Here is a 17,716-nt window from a genome sequence, read left to right on the forward strand (position 1 = left end):
AAGTTGAAGATGTAACATAATCATCACTCAAAGCCTTCTTAAAAATAAAATAAATTTTCTTTTGGGAGGCGACAATTTGAAGTTTGGCTTGTATGTTTTTCCAAGCTAGTTACCAATTTTGCTATGGATCTTGGTTTGGGTTCCTGCATCTAGCAAAAGCTTTTTGGGCTGGGTCTTGTTGTGACCTTTTTCACACATCGCCCCATTGCAAATGGGGACCCTCTCTTTTTTATGCTTTCTAGGGTTTTTGTTAGTATCCTGTGACCTTTCGCTCCAATTTTGCCAAAGCCTTGCTCAATTTCGAACATTTCTGTCCTAAGATTGGAAGTTAGTTTGTGCAAACCCAGTGATTCTGGAGTCAAGACACCTTCAAAGCGCTTAGAGAGGCCAAAGGACGAAGATCGCAATTGATAGCTTCGAGATTAGGAAAAGATTTTGGTCAAGGATTCCTTTAAGCGTGGTAACGGCGACATAAGTATTCAAAGTAGCTGACCAGGTGAAGGACAACCTTGAGCTTTAGCAACCAGGTTTCGATAAGGTGAAGGATGAACCATTGGCCTTGATAGATTGGACAGAAGGGGAGAAGTCAGATTTGGCGGACCTCATGAGGACGGTGGTTGAGTATTCCAAATGGTGGACCTTAGAAAGGACGAAACCATTAAAGGCTAAAGGTGTCACCTTGACCTATGATTTGATGGGAGTAGATGACTCCCTACCTTCCAACCTGTGTGCCTCTGCAAGCAACGCTTGGAATCCGGAAAGTGTCGGATCCCGAAAGAGGAAAGAACTAGTTGGAAGCCTCGAGAAGGCCGTTGGGAAGAAGATCGTAGGAGAAAGACGAGAGGCTAGTGGAGGTCAATCCATTCTAAGTGCTGCATCCGTCGTACCTGATCAAAATGCCGTCGAAGAGCAAGAGATAGAGGTGTATATGGCTGATGAGGGAGCAAGAGTGCCTTCTCCTTCAGTCGAAGAAGTATTGGAAACATTTGTCCAAAATCCAAGCAGAAGGCAGGATGCAGCAGTAGAAGTTGAAACGCCTAATCCACCATTGGTCTTTTTGGATGGTATAAATACTGAACCAGAGAAGGCAGATGACGTGTTTGATCAGAATGCCATTGAGCAATCGACCGTCCCTGATTGGCTAAGAGAGAAGATAAGGGCAAAGGTCCCCAAGGCAGCCCGTTCCAAAGAAATCATTGCAGCCTTTCTGGAGAAGGTGAATGAGCCAGTCGTGATCAAACCACTCAAGCCGGCTAGGAAGTTTTCCTTGATCCAGAGAGACAATGCAGGCTTCAGGATAGTCCAGATAGCGGTACCCAAGGAAGGGAAAACTAGAGGCAATGTTACCCCTAATGATTACAAGATCACTACCATAGAACTAGGTAAGCCTACCCAGGATCAAGAGGTCTAGTACTTCGATGATTCTTGTAAGGCCCTCAAGACTAGTTTAGCCCAAGAAAAAGAACAGAGGAGGAAGGTTGAAGAAGAAAACCAGCAGTGGAAGAAATATGTTCTTCACCTTACCAGGCCACTCAACCACGAGATCCCCATCACCCCTCCACAACCTCTTCAACAGGAATCAATGAAGGAATATGAGGACATGAAGGGTACATTCGCGCAGGCCAAGGAATGGATTTCAGATGTTTCAGTGCGAGCTGATACAATGGTAGAAAATCTGGTGTCAGCTCATGAATCTGCTATTTCATTGATCAACCGTATCCAGGACTTGGCCATAAATTGGGAAGATATCGGTGAGATTCAGGATGAGATACTTCCACTTCTAAGAATAATCCAAGGCTTGTCAAAGAGAAGTTTGGTGGATACAGGCGTCATACAAGTTGGGGACAGGTATGATTTCAGTACCTGGTATTATGCACTAGTCACTCGGATCAAGGTTTTGAAAAGATCCGAGGCTAAGTACTGTGAGACAGAGGAGAGCATTAGAGAAATTTTGAGTAAGGTGTTCCATGTACCATCTGAAATCTGGAAAAAGGAGAGTATAAGGGAGAAGCACCTGCAGGTAGAAAACCTAAGGGCCAGGATCCAGTCCAACTTCTTCAGGGACTCAGGAATGGTTGACAAGGGTGATCTGTCAAAGATTGCGAACTTTCTCTTCATCAATGAGAATTTTCTGGCTCAAGCAGTCGAGTGGGAGAGCATCCTCGCCACGTGTACTGATGATGTGGACATCATCGATTTCCAGATTAGCAGCTTGCCAAGTGTCACTCTAGAAGAAGTTAGGCTAATTGTGTCCAGATACATTGAATCTACCAAAGAGGAAACTGGACATTCTCCTCAGTGAAATTAGCAGTTGCGCTACATGTCCTCTTCTTACTCATTCCAACTGGTAGAGTTTTAGGAAACCCTAATTAGGGTTTCTAACTTGCAATTTGGGCCCTTGATCACTGTTTGATCTCGGCCGTTTATTTATTTTTGAAAAACTATATAAGGCTACCTCCTCTCATTTGGAGAGTGTGAGGTTACAGATAATATATTGCATGTGCGTTGCTTTGTAATCCCTATTGTTTGAATGATTTGCATGGTTTCAAAATTCCTCAACACTTAGTTAAAATTAATATAGATTTGCTTTCATTGTTGTTAATTTGAATGAAGGATTTTGATAAGTGTCAATCAATGGTGTATCTCCGCTCATACTTTTGGTGTATGGATGATTTCCATCCCACCGTGTAAAGTTAGTCTGAGCCCATTCTCTGTGCATCCCAACATCTTAATCATAAGCACTATCCATCGAAGATTGCACCGGCTTTGTGTAGTTGTCCCTAGTGTGGCGAAGCAAAGTTTGGTTTCCCGAGAGCACCCAGTTGATACCGTCTCCGGAGTACGTAGGATTAGATTAGCCTTCCTAAACCCTATTCCTTTTTCCTTTCTTTTGAAAGTCTAAATCCCAGAAAATCAAAAAAAAAAGAGAAGAGCCTAAAATTGCCAAATCCATCTAAGTCCAGCAGTTCAAGATACTTGTCAAAAGTAAGTCCCCCTTGAAATTTTCAGCATACACTACCCAAGAAGCTAGTCCACTAAAGTCGCTTGTTTGCACATATAGACCTTGGAATCAGTAGTGATTTTTCAGGAGAGGATAGAATACCTTCGGGTATCCTATCCTAATGTTTGGTAGATGATAAAACAGACACCAACAGGTCTGTTTTGGGTTCATTGGTAGAAAAGACACGTAAAAATCGTGTGTGTGTGTGTATGCATATCTATATGTGTATGTCTGTGTGTGCATGTATGCAAGAATTAAGTTTAGAATACCATACAACTTAATATAATCAACAAAACCACCATTAACTCTAATGTCATTTAAAACGTAAATGAATATTATAAAATATTTGTTGTTCAAACATCAATTTTAATATTAAGATGATAATATCAAGCTTAACAATCAATTTTCAACACCATAAGGATTTTTTAAATCATCAACACCAGCATTATCATTGACATTAGATGATATAGGAACATTTGAAGAACCACAAGCAACAAGCAATGCCATTGTTGCCACTTAAACTAAGAATGTGCTCCCTTTCAAAGTCAATTGTAACATGTTAGAAAGTGGAAGCATTCAAGTCAATTTGCTTTGGCTCCATATCCCATAGCTTCATGGGGTCTAGGTTTAGTGCCCCTAGTGAGATCAGGGGGCAATGCCCCTTGCAGAGTTTTGGGGTAGCCCCCTGGTGCGTGTTGATGGTGTTTTTATGCACAATCGAACACAAAATAAAGTATTGAATACTCTATCCTCTCTTGAGCAAAGACTTCTCAAATGTTGAAGATTAGCAAAAAGGATCACTTGAGACGATTTCAAGGTTCTCGATGTCAGGTCTTGACGTGTTGGATAACTTCAATGGTATGATGTGATTTGTTGTACCTATGAGGCGACTTATGTTATTGTTCTTAGATTGATTCAATTCAAGCTCAATGGTTGACGTTCTTCGAATGATATTGCAATGTCGCTCCTACTACTGATTTTGATTAAAAAAGGGTGAAAAAGGAGTAAGATTTAGGAATGCTATGCTAATGCTAAGAATGCAAGATAATGGACAACTTCAAGTGAGATCAACTAAGCTTTGCTTTGACATGTTGCAAACATCTCCACAACCCAGTGCAATCTTCTAGGGATAGCTTGGTGATTTTCAAATCACTATCACAAACATAGACACCTTCAAGATGAAGCATATCCATGATGGAATAGTAATTGAAGTTAAGCTTGGGCTGAAGAGGGGTTTAGTTGACTATGCAAGATACTTCACCATCGATGGAGTACTAGTAGTATGAACATATATCTTGCACATACATCTTTCACTCATCTAAAATACTTCAAAGCAAATTCTATTCTATTTTTTTTTTGTTTTCAAATATCTCTCATAAAAGGAATGAAGAAACAAGTAAATGCTCCAAAACTCAATAAGTCGCCAACAATTCAATGATTTTATTAATTTCTGAAACATCAAGCAACAAGTCTTCAAAGGTCTTCTAATCGATCTTCTCTAGTTTCTAGTGAAGCACAAATGAAATGAGTTGAGCTTAGATAGAGCTCTCAATTACAATGGATGGCCAAGATTAAATTAGAATTGAGGGCTCAAATTTTGCCACTTAAACCCTAATTAGGGTTTGTAACAACCAAAACACCTAATTATTGCAAAATATTAAATATCAGCCAATGTGAATGTGACATCCATTTAGCTCAAAATACGAGGAAAAATCCTCCAATAGGAAAATTTGATGCTACATAGGATCTCAACAAACTAATTTCTAGAATCTTGTTGCCTTAATCCTTTTCTTGCAAATTCAACGAATCTGGACGTTATTGATTCATTTTCAGTAATTGGCACTGCAGGTAGGTTCTTCAATTGCTCTTCCATGTATCTGACCTCATCAAAGCTTGAGATGAAGGTTGTCTCCCATTCTGGCCTGAAATCTCTTGTCTTGTTGGCAAGTACGGTGAATGGATGGATATCATCCAGCTGTCTCTCGGAAGGTGTACCATCTGCTCCAAAGAAGATAATCTTCACTCTCTCAATTAACTCTTCGGCAACAATATCAATTCCTTCATTCTTCTTTTTGAGAATGATCTTAGCTACTTCCAAGATCTTGTCATGTATCAAATTAATTGCCCGATCTACCTGAGTGCATCCACCACTGATGTCTTCAACTATGAGTCTCTAAATGCGAAGCACCACTGCTGGAAATCAGGTGACTGCCCATCTTTCGATACTCCTTCACTTACCAGCATTTGCCTTGATGTGTTCTTCATTACTTGCAATATAGGTATGGTGAAGTCCTTGGTGTAGACAAAAGTATCATATGCCACTTTGAGTGCTCGAGTTCTTTCAAGGATCACCATAGCTCTATCAAATATTTTCACTAACTTTATTATGAATGCCTTTGCCCTTTTGTAAGTCTTATCGATCATCTATTCAAAATCATCAGCTATGTTTGGAGGAGGCAATGGTGGAGTAGCTGAAGGATCATGGTGCCTCAATGGTATTCTAAACTGCTGGAGGTGACTTCTCAACATACTATTTTCTTTCTCTAACTTCTTATTCTTCTCTACTTCCAGCTTAAGCATGTCATGAACTGTCTTCACCGTGTCATTCATATCTTCCAATTCCTGATCAGTATTGGGAGGACCTAAGTCAATAGTCTCCAAGTCATATTCCTTTGCTGTGATTTCATCTACGGGCTTGTTTACTCTTGGAGTGGCAATTTGTATTATTCTAGATCCTTCACCATCTCTTGTCTTCTTTGACATCTTGGTTGCTTTCTTCTTTTCAGTTTCTTGATTTCTATCCAAGCAACTGCCTAGATCAACAAGATTATCTTCTTCTACTATCACTTCTCTTGTTGACCTCTCTCTAAGCCATGCAGGGATAACCGATCTCTCTTGTCCAACTTGCACTTCATTCAATAATTGATCTTCTCGGGGTGGAGATGTAACCTCTTGTTCCTCATTTCCAATGTTCACATATGCGTTACTGCTTGCCTTGTCATTGACTGGCTTAGGTGGGATTGCCTTGTCTTGACTCAATGGTTGTTTTCCTTTGTCTGTCTGGCTATTTTGAATTGTAGACTCCATAGACTCATGTGTTCCATGATTAATGCTCGCTCTCGATGGGTGATCTTCTTGGATAACTGCTTGATTTATTTCCATTTTGCGCACGGATGAAGTACTTGTAGAAGGCTGGTGTTTTGAACTTGGCTTATGTTTCTTCTTTGGGGGCTCCTCCTTGTTAATTTCTTTCCACTTGCATCCTTTGGAATGAGTTGACTAGGTGACACTTCCACTTTGGCTTTTGCTTTCGGTTTCATCGTCGAAGGACTCTACTTCTCCCATCAACTGAAATGTTAGCTAAGTGCCTTCGTTCTTCAATACATGTATTTGTGCATCTACCCATCTCCTTGTGTATGATAGGACTTGTTTCATTCAATCCTTCAAATCAGCGCTCTCTACCTCAATCCAATTGACTTTCACTTTGTCTTTCTCTTGCTCATATGCTGTTAGGAGATGCCTTCCACTCTCATGTGCTTGATCGAGAATGTTGAAGACCTTGGTTGCTCTAACAATATCAATTGATAGCCTCAGACACATTCTCCTCCTTATGTCAAGATCATCCTTAGAATTCATAAAATGATCTTCTAATTGTAACTTATGCTTATGTTTTCTTCTACTCAATTTCTGGATGTTGCCATCGGGATCAAAATTGTCTCTAGAAAAGTATGAAATTAAAAGGAAAGACTTCAATTCTTCATCTACCCTCTCCATCACTTGTAAGGATGTGCATACTTCCAATGATCGTTCAACTGAGATGGGAATTGGAATCCTTGTCTTGTGTTTGTTCTTCTGGACTTTGTTGTATGCCATCAATTGCCTCACCAACTCAAGCAATATTAGTCTGTTGGTAGGATATCTCGGTAGCATGTAAGGCGGGCGAGAGCATCCTTGCACTCTTATGTAAGTGAACTTGGGGAACTGAATGAACCAAGCACCAAATTCCTCTACTAGCTCTTTCGCCTATGGGGATAGTCTTTGATGAATGCCACCTTGCAACGTTCTTGTGATGTTTATAGTGAAGGCATCATTCACTCTTCTGTAGTGTGTCTTGTTATGCTAATGTAGCTGTGTGTATGATTCACATACTCTGAATGCTCCAGCTCTTGGGTCGAATGGATCTCATAGGTTAATCCTACATATTCATGAGCTCTAGCAAGTGAATATATGACGTATAAACTCATGTAGAAGGTCCTAGTTTGCATAAGTCTCTTGAGTTGTATATCAATGTTGTTGCTAATGATCCTTGCCTAGTTGATCTTTTCTTTCGGTATGGTCTCTATGAAGTAGAACATCCAAATCTCAAATTGGAAGGCATGAGGAGTTCCCCAAATTCCTCCTTGAAGCCAATCTTGTGGAGCTTAGTGGGCATCTTGGATAGGCTAGGTCTGCTCTTCAATAACCAGTATTTGTCAATTATGCCCAAGCATTTGTCAGGATCATTATCGTAGACCACCTGCGCTGCTTCCTTACTCTTATATATGATGTTGTTGAATTCGGGTATATGGAAGGCTTTACTGATAGCTTCCTCGGAAAGTTAGGCGAGCTCTCTGCCATCAGGTGCCACTATCATCCTCTTGCTTGCATTGTTTGGCACATTCAATAATCAATTCATTGCACTGCACTGCTGGAGGGAAGCCTGCTGCTTTCACAATGCCACTTCGATCATCATCTTGGAGTATCCAGAAGGCTTGGTGGTGTATAATGGCCCTTGAAACTTCTTCATGTTGATTTGGCTAAGGTTGATATCTCCTACATTGCCCCAAAATAATGTGATCTTGGATTCCATCGTATCGCGTCTTGAGTCCTTGATGAGGGTCAATTGTGCTCCAGCCATGCTCTACCTGTGAGAGTTGTCTAAGTTAGTTTTATGACATGATATCAATGCTTGTAAGTAGAAATCAATCACCTAGGCTAAAAACTTCTGTCTTAGAATGACAATTCATCATCAAAATCTTTCGCTATCATCTTAACCCCTAGGTGCCTAGGTCAAAACCCTGACTTGTAAATCTGCTTCCTAATTGAATATGATCATTTTAGCTAATAATCTGTATCTTGCAATCACTTTTAAGATGATCAAAATGTGTTAAAATTAAAGAATCCCAAACACAAGCCTCATGAAGTCAATGAATAAGGAGTTGGATAAGTTATGCAATGAGGTCTGATATTACATAAAAATGATGGAATGAGCCTTATTTCAGACCTGTAAATGTTTAAAAAATAGACTGATTATATTAATTTGACTGCTCTTTTGACAGAATCACCTTCCTTCGAATGAATATGCTTTCTGGCCAGCCACTGGATCTTTGCTGATGTAAATTCAACGATCTTTTCCAGAATTCGCTTGATTCAAAAGGTTTGCTTTGCTGCAGGTAATAATCAGGTTCAATGCATTGAATGGCCTCACCTCAATCTAAGCCAAAATTGCACTCGTTCAAGGTGAATTCACTGAATCTCTGAATCAGAATTGTCCTCTAGCCGACTTCGCCCTGGCTTGGATACAAATTGCTGTATAAGAATTCACCCTCAAACAATGGTAAAAGCTCAAATCGATCAGCTTAAAATCACAGTCCTCAAAGCATATTTTCAATTTCAATTTATTGTTTGATCAAATGAAATGATCAAACATGATTTATAGATAGTCGAGGAGGGGTCACACTCTTTACTAGGCCGACTTGCAACCAAAATTAAATGCTTTGCAATAAAAAAATCTCTTGAGGCCAACTTGGATTATTGGATTCAAAATTAAAAAAAAAACATCTAACTTTGCATCGTGGAAGGGGTCTGATTAGAGGGGCACTACATACATATTCCTTGCTTGATCATATCACATTTGGTTTGCATCGGGGAAGGCAATACCTTGGACGCACTTTGTCCTTGCTTAAGGAGGTCTCAAATTCCTACATCGCACTTTGCCATTGCCCGAGGGACACACATAACACTATGTTGCCAAAATCCTTAGCTTAAGGGTGTAATATCCTTAGCCCAAGGATTGTTTACCTCACTGGGTAAACAGGAAGAATACAGAAATCGAACAGTAATGCACAATGCAAATACAAAAGAAGTACCAGAATAATCTTTCCATTAATGTCAAAGGATGTTCATATTATATCTGTCGTACATATTACATGTCACACGACTAACATTACATCTCTCAACACCCGAAGGTGGTACAATATATGACTGCCGAAGGGGTGCGACCCAACCGTCGCGACTCCAACTACCTACCCGTCGGCGAACTAACTATTGATAATTAACATTACTAACTATACACTTTTTCCCGATAACATCATCCCCCCCAAAAAAGAAGTCGTCTCCGACGACTAACAACAAAATGGAGACAATGTAATATAAATATACAACCAAGTGGAAGTCAAGGAGGGGGCTGAGGAAGCGTCCCTGAAGTCGAAGGGTGAGATGCAGGTGTCTGGGCCGCCAGGCGGGCGCGGAGCTCATAGACCTGCTGGGTGCGCGCTGCCACATCCCGCTCTACGACCAACACCTTCTCTAAGGCAGTCTTCACCATAAGCGCAGCCTCCAGTAGCTCCCTCTCCTTGGTATCGGCGGACTCTGTCATGCGAACCAACTGGGCCTGAACACCATCTAACTCCTGCTGGACTAGACTCCGCGCACTCTGTTCCTCTGAAAGACGGGCGTCCACCGCAACCTTCTCTGCGCGGGCTGCCTCAAGCTGTGCGACCAACTCTGATCTCTCGGCTGCCCACGAGGCTTGTTGCTTGGCCGTGTCTCGCTCCAACTCTACTCGAGCAGCCTCGCGAACCGCGGACTCATGCTGTGTCTGGCGTAAGGTATAGTAGGCCTCCCTATAAACCTGCTCAATCTCCCGGACGAGAGTCGTCACCCTACTCTCCACGACGGGCTGAGGCACACGCCAAGCCTCCAACATCGCCTCCGTCTGGGTAACTGGCCACCCTCGTGCCTCAAAACATGAGGTAAAAGCTGCGGGACAGCCCTCTCGCATAAACTGGAGGACCTGCTGTAGAGACCGTGTCTGGGCCACGGCCACCACTCGCCGACCCCTCGTCACCATATCTGCCAGATAAACCTCAATGTCCTCTCCCTCTAGCCCCGATGTAGGTACAGGAAGCCCACGTGGTAACTCAAAAGTCTCCTCAACCACACCAACTGCATCCTGCTGGCCCAATGGTGTGTCTCCCGCCCCCTCAAGTGTAGCAGTCGCCTGCTCTGGGCCGGTAGGAACACCCTCTCCAAGGACCTGTCCCTCTGCTGGTGCCTGCGTCTCCGCCGAGGAATCCTCCAGATCCACCACCTCAGTGGGAGGCTCTCGCCGAGGTGAGAGTACAGCTGCTCCTACGGGTGGCATCACTGTCATCTGGAATCTCCGGGTCAGCCAACTCCCCATAGCCGCCACGGATGGAACTGTACTCAACACCTCTGACCCTCTCTCCCCCTCGGGAACATGTCCCGCGACGGGCTCCTCCAACAAGGAGGCCGCAACCGTCACCACTGCATCGGATCCTACGACATCCAGTCGCACCTGAGGCTCCGTCTCAACTATCTCCTCTGCCACGCCTCCCTGCGGTGGACCACACAACTCCGCCGTGCTGTCAGTACATGCCTCTGCGGGAATCGGTCCTGCGGCTGGTATGACGGAAGGTGCTGCGGCCGGCTGCATGGGCCTGAGTGTAACGGGCGTGCGGCTCTGTCCAAATGCCGGAATCGAAGTACTGCCCGCGGACGGCCCCACAAGTGTGCCAAGTGGGAGTGTGAGTGGTGCAAACAACACTCGCTCTCCGGCGGGCTCCATCCTCCCCTCGTCTGTGGCCCTACTACTGTCGTCCTCATCCTCTGAATCCTCGGAATCCTCTGCACTGCTAGAAGTTTCTCGCCCACTATCTGGTTCTGCTGCGGTGGTCTCTAATACCCGTTTCCGCTTCGCGGAAGAGTGTCCAATATCCAGATGTTGCCAATGCATGATAGGAGGCTCACCCTCCGCCAAGGGTCCCTGTGGCCGTACCTCCAACTCAGCCTCTGGCACTGCTTCTCGCGTAGCCTCCAAGAACAGTCCAATGGCATAGTGGGGCATGTAAAAGGTGCGCTGCTCCATCATCAAGAAGGCGCACATCCGCTCGGATAACAAGGTAGCCCAATCATAGACGACTCCGTTCATCAACCCGTTCATCAATACTATCTGTGGTAGAGCGATGTCTGATGCCCTACCCGACCCTGTCAACCTGCTTTTGATGACGTCCATAATGCATCGCCAGTGACCCTCTGCGACAAAGGACCTGCGCATCCCACGACCCTTCGTGGCGTCTACGATGCTCGCCAACTCTGCGGGGGTCAAGTCTCGGGACACTCGCTTAATCCAATGTTCTTTTTCTTCCCGTGTCATTTTCTTCGGTTTCAAGTCCACTTTCTTGCCATGTATGCCTGGGATGCCAAATACTCTGGTGAAATCTGCAGGTTTGAAGGATATGGTGATATCCTTCCCCAAATACTCAAATGTGCTCGTCCGTGAGCGGCTATCAAAGGTATCAACCATATACCGCAATGCTCCCTCGTACTCGCGAATGGCGAACACAGGCATCCGTATAGCCCATTCTACCCCTGCTCGGCGAAGACTTGTTTTCACCAAATTATCATCCGGCGTGTCTTGCCACCATTTCCGACATTCCACCCCATTCAATCCCTCAAAAGTGATATTCTGTGAAGTGGAGGTGTTCTTCCCTCGTACAGTGGGCTGCTGTGGTGTTTTTTTCTTCTGCCTGGCTTCCATCGTGCCGCCTGCTATTCGAACACCTGAAGGGAGAATACGTGCATCCGGCTTCCTATGGCTGCTATCCTGCAATTGTTTTTTCCAGTTTCTTTTTCCCGCAGACTCCATTGACCTGCTAACCGCTTCTTGAGTTGCCCTTGTCGGATGGAGGGCACCTAACTACCTCCTGGCAGGTGGGCCGTACGGCTGTAATCCTCAACTACCTCCGGCTAATAAAATGCTCAAAACAAATCTTCGTCCACCTCCCGCACTACACCGCACGGTAATTTTGAAAAATCCTTGCGGCTGCCAAGTTCGGTTCAAGCCCTTTGGGCTTATTCTGGTTCAGCGACTGATACTAGCAGCCCGCGGGGTGTAACATGCGAAGGTCGTTTGCCAAAATACAACACGCCCTAAGCCTACCGTAACTCCACGGGATACCCCTTCGGTAGGCGGCGTTGTTTCTCCCTTCGGTAGCCAGTGTTTGTTAGATCCTTCGGTGGCTTCGTTTTATTCCCCTTCGGTTCGGCGTGGCTGTTCGGTAGGCATGGCTGTGCGGCGTTTGTTTCCCTCCCTTCAGCGTTTTACCTCCCTTCGTTCGGTAGGCGTGGCTGTGCGGCGTTAACCCTGTGCGGTGCCTTTGTCTCGTGCGGTGCCTTTGAAATTCTACGGTGTGGATATGCTTAGCTCAAGGATGAAATGCCCTGAGCTCAAGAACGCATGAAATGAAAACAGTGTGGATTTCCTTAGCTCAAGGACGAAATGTCCTTAGCTCAGGAAGGCTTGAAATGCAAACAGTGCGGATATCCTTAGCTCAAGGATGAAATGTCCTTAGGTCAGGGATCCATGAAATTCCATGCCTTAGCTGAATTTTCTCCTTACTTCAATTAAGAAATCCAAGGGATGAATCATTGACTCCCAAAATTGCAAGCATAAGCTTCGCTTGACATTGATTTCTTCAAAAGGAAGACACCTAGCAATCTAATCTAAAACCTAAGATGGAAAGCAAAGAGGGGTCCCCATTTGTGATGGGGTGATGTGTGAAATGGTCACAACAATGCATACCTTGTCACAATATAGGGCGGGGTTGAGGGGCACAACTTCCACCCCCAAGCCCAATTGAAGACCTTCAAAACTACATAGATGTTCATGGCACGAATCATTTTCATAATTTTTAAAAAGCCAGTATCAAAGGTGGAAATTTAAAAAAGAAAGCAATTGTTTTTAAAGGGCAGCAAAATGGATGGTTTGTTCGGATCTTGCTCAGGTACCTCCCAAATGAACCCAACCTCACTCATCTACACCTTGCCCATACCCACAGGCTGATCTGGTAACATAGGTTCCAACTTCCAAGAGATCAATTTATCACTAATAAAGTTATTATGAGAGTTTTTTTACTCTTTAACATCCCAACGCGTAGCTGAGTAGCTTCTAGCGAGGACTAAAGGCTTGTTTTTTACTATGCAAGGCACCACCAAATGGACTTGTGAGACAAAAGTGCACCTACTTATGGTACAGACTTTATGCCCGCCCACTGATTATGTGTTTCATAGACTTCCAAGACCTCCAAATGTTGTAGAAGACTGGAGAGCCACCAGGTCTTACAAAAACAGTCCCAAAGAAAATATTATGTGGCTGGAGACCTTTCCACTCTTTATTCTATTTTGGAGTGACCAGACAAATATTATTTTCAATTAGAAGTTTCCAGAGTTCTGTACCCTGAAGAACCTTTAAGATCCATTTAGCAGCTGAGGCCATTGCCTACATTTTAAGATCTTTTAGCCCCATGCCACCCAATGTTTTGGAGAGGCAACACCAATTCCACTCAAGTTCTCAACTGCGTACCTCTATTTACTGCCATTCTCATCTAACAATAAGAATTTCTGGACCATCATCTAAATTTTGTCGTGTGCCATCACAGTTAGGTAGAAGCGTGGTATATCCTGAAAGATGATAAGATTTCTTGGCATGCTTAGGCTCTGCCAGCAAGAGAGAGTAAATGACCCTGACACTTATTATTTTTCTTATCAATTTTGTGATAAACCCATTCCCACATTTCATTGAGGCAACACCAATTCCACTCAACTGCATACCTCTATTTACTGCCCTTCTCATCTAACAATAAGAACTTTTGGACCATCATCTAAATTTTGTCGTGTGCCATCACAGTTAGGAGAAGTGTGGTATATACTGAAAGATGATAAGATTTCCTGGCATACTTAGGCTCTGCCAGCAAGAGAGAGTAAATGACCCTGCCACTTATTATTTTTCTTATCAATTTTGTGATAAACCCATTTCCACATTACTTTTGAGGGAGGGCTCAACAGTAAAGGGGATTGCTAAATACTTAGCTGTTCTATTGGGCCCTCCTCAAGATATCCAAAAATATTTTGAAATATAAAAATAAATTAAACATATGTATGTCTGATGTCTCAATATCAGCTATGCTATAAACAATCTGAGCAAATATTGGCACTTTTTCTGCAGTTGTTTTCAAAGATGATAAAACCTGTTGCCATTCATTGTCTGAAAAATGATTACCAAGCTCTAGCAGTATTAATGTAATGAAGAAATTTATAAAAGTAGATACAACAATGCTAGTCAAATTTTGAATGGGCCTTTTTTATAGCCTTAGATTCTTCAGCATTTTCTCAAATGATTGATTAGAGATAGAACTTGACAAAGAGGTCCACAAGAAGTTGCAGTGCGAATATACTTGTGTCACAAATCCAAGCATCTTTACTATGATCGTTATATTTACTTTTTAAATCATTTACTGTAACAAGCTACTTAAAATTGAGATTGACTTGGCAAACTAAAAGTATAAATGGAATCTAATTACTTGGGATCTAATTTGGCACAATCTAATTTATTTTTTTATTATAAAATCAAAGACCAAAATAAAATTTTAGGCCACAAGGGCCTTAGTGTACACTTTCTTTTTCCATTAATGTTAAAAAATATTTTAAAATAGTTTGTAGGGGATGGGGTATGCACATTCTCTTTCTCTTTTGGTGAATGAAATAGAGGATGGTATAGGGTATTCATAATTTTTTAGGTTGGGGTAACTTGGTGGGCCCCTCTTTTAGGTTTAGATTTAAGGGTCTATTGTTTTTTATAAACAAAAAAGTGTATGTGGGTTGGTTTTCTGATGTGGGGATGTCTCGTTCTCGGGACATCTACATGTTCTCCATCCTACATAAGGATGATATTGAGCATCACCAGTAGAGGGGAACATCTCCAGGGACCCTGCATTTGTAGGGATATCTCAAGGACAGCGTCCTTCGGGGATTACTGCTGAGGGTATGATGGGGGAACCTTTCATCCTCATTCTACCACCAAGATGTCTCCATTCCAAAGAACAAGATAAAAACCTCAAGGATGCATCCTTGAAGAACACTGTTCCACCTCAATGCTGCGATAGATTAGTGTTGGTAAGATGCAGAGCACCAAGAAGTCCTTCGGAAAAATAAAATTTAGTAAAAGCATTTTTAAATGTACACACTATCTATTGATTATTCAAAGAGCTAAAAACACAAAAATACGAAGAAAGTCAATGTTTCATATATTAGTAAAAGAAACGAATTGATTTTGAGTATTTATCTATATATAGTTGCGTTGAGATAACTGATGGGATTTTGTTTTTTATGTAAGTTTAAAAACAACAATTTTCACTATCCCTAATGAAAGCAACAAATCTATAATAATATGGATCCGATTACTGCAATGGTCCATTGATACATGATTCTAGATCTTTGATATTTTACATGAAAACACTATGGGATCGACAATGTCAATTTCCTCTAACTAGGGTAGGCTTGAAACTAATCTAAATTCGCTTTAGAATGCATTAAATAGGAAGAAGAAACAAATTGTTTAAAGAATTTTCTTTAATCATAATGATGGCTTTCGCGCACTTTAACAAGCTCGGAACAAGTTTGACAGGTCTCTCACCCAAACCAAAGCGTTTGGTAAAGGTTTTTGGTTGAACATATAGAGAAATGTTCAAATATCGATTTAAAAAATGTGCTTCTAGAGCTTTGATACTTTACAAGAACGAAAACTGTCCAAAAACTCATTTTCCTCTTACAAAGGTAAGCTCAAAGTCAATCCACATTCGCTTTATAATGCACTAGTAGGAAAAAAGCAATAAATTGTTTAAATTATTTTCTACAGTCGTAATTACGGCTTTCTCAAATTTTAACAAGCTTAAAACGATTTGGTATTAGTCTTGCACATTAAGGAAAATGTTGAAGTATGCTTCGTCATCACTAAAATTTAGGTTTGGCTAGGAACTCTATAACTTAATGTAGATTGAGGCGCACTAAGAGTTTTTTTTTTGCTTAAATGTATATATTTCTTAATTGTATTGTTCCAGGTTATTGAGAGGTACCGGACAAGTAGTTAATGGTGATCATAGGATAACGTACACACACAAGGATCTTCCTGTTAATTACAGAAAGGAAGCTTCAAAGAACTTGGATGTTGCTAATGGTGACAGTGTAGTAGTACCTTCTTCGCATACAGATCTTGCTAATGGTTGTAATTTGAAAACCTGATATTCATTGTTACTTTGAGTAGAAAAGATTATATGGTAGAGTATAAGTAGTTGCTTAGTAAGGAATCCGCTTAATAAAGTTATGACTGGTATGTATCATAAGTTATAACTCTCATAATAAGATAATTTTTTTTTTTTGGGTACTTGAAGTGTAGGCTGAGCACTTATGCTCTGAAGCAGTGTTTATCTGCTGTGGAAGGCGTGCCTTTTTATCTTTATGGAATGCACAAACTTTGTATTTGTATTTTACTTTTATCTTGGTTCGTGTTTGTGCTGAAATAGTATCATATCATTATGTAGCCTAAAGTATACTTTCAGTTTAAGGTTTTAGCTAGTGTTCCATATTTTGTATAGAATATTATTTGTAATTATGATTTTCTTATCGTTTCATATTATTTTCATCTTGAGAGCTTTATATTTCTTTACCATATTTTGCTGACTGACACATCTTGAAGTTAATTTAAGTTAAATACTCAAGTTGCTAACATTTTTTATCATATTATACTAATTTCCTGTTACCAAAACTTTTTTCATATCATAAAGTTTAAGATCCAATACCAGAGAATTCGTACAATTGTAAACCAAGTCTATCCACCAGTACCACATGCATTCCATATAGTTTTGCTTAGACTACAATTCAATAAAATATTCAACCTCTTTTCATGTTTGCGCCAATCAATTCTTGCATTAAGTAAACATAAGTTATTTTTTAGAATGGACAGTATATCTCACGTAGATTGTTTTTGTAGAAAAGAATTAGATATTAGCATTCTTTTATCCTAAAATTATTGTCTTCAACAACTATTATGGACTGTAGAAGTTAAAAATCTTTAATAATATTTTTCTGTTACTGTTGTCAGTCTGCTACTTGAATGCAGCTCACCTTCTGATTCTCTTCTGCGTGCAAGCTTATTTAGGTATTATTAGAATAGTCAACAGACAATCTTCCTAAAACATGGACCTTTTCACAATGGGATGGGTTGCCTTTGTCCTCACAAGTTATTTGTAGCGTTTGATTTGTAAGCAAATTGCAAAGTCAATCCAAGGCATAACAATAAAATAGTTATAGACAGGGCAAAGAACACATCTGATGGTATTTTAATAACCTTACGGCTCATACCAAGTTAGGAGTTTTGAAGAATTAACAAAATCAGATATCACTGGTATTGTTGGCATCTTTCAATTTGAAGGTTCCAAATGCAACTTATAACATTCTTATTCATTTTCTTGATGAGAATAGATCTCTCAAATTGCAAGACAACAACAATATTTTCAAAACACTAATCATATGAAAATGAAATGCTTTAAATATGTTTTTATCATATTTCACAATCTAAACGAAGTTAAATGCTAGATT

General features: G+C 41.3%; 1 protein-coding gene across 2 annotated transcripts in view; it reads left to right on the plus strand.

Annotated features, from left to right (window-relative positions):
- Positions 1-16,608, plus strand: part of LOC131046348 (delta-1-pyrroline-5-carboxylate synthase) — a 163,788-nt gene extending 147,180 nt beyond the window's left edge. For both annotated transcript variants that reach the window (XM_057980073.2, XM_057980074.1), the window contains one exon: positions 16,180-16,608. In XM_057980073.2, the coding sequence (XP_057836056.1) occupies positions 16,180-16,360 (181 nt within the window). In that variant the 3' untranslated portion in view covers positions 16,361-16,608. The remainder of the gene's footprint in view (positions 1-16,179) is intronic.
- The last annotated feature ends 1,108 nt before the right edge of the window (positions 16,609-17,716 follow it).

The sequence above is a fragment of the Cryptomeria japonica genome, chromosome 8, assembly GCF_030272615.1.
Source record: "Cryptomeria japonica chromosome 8, Sugi_1.0, whole genome shotgun sequence".
Taxonomy (NCBI): domain Eukaryota; kingdom Viridiplantae; phylum Streptophyta; class Pinopsida; order Cupressales; family Cupressaceae; genus Cryptomeria; species Cryptomeria japonica.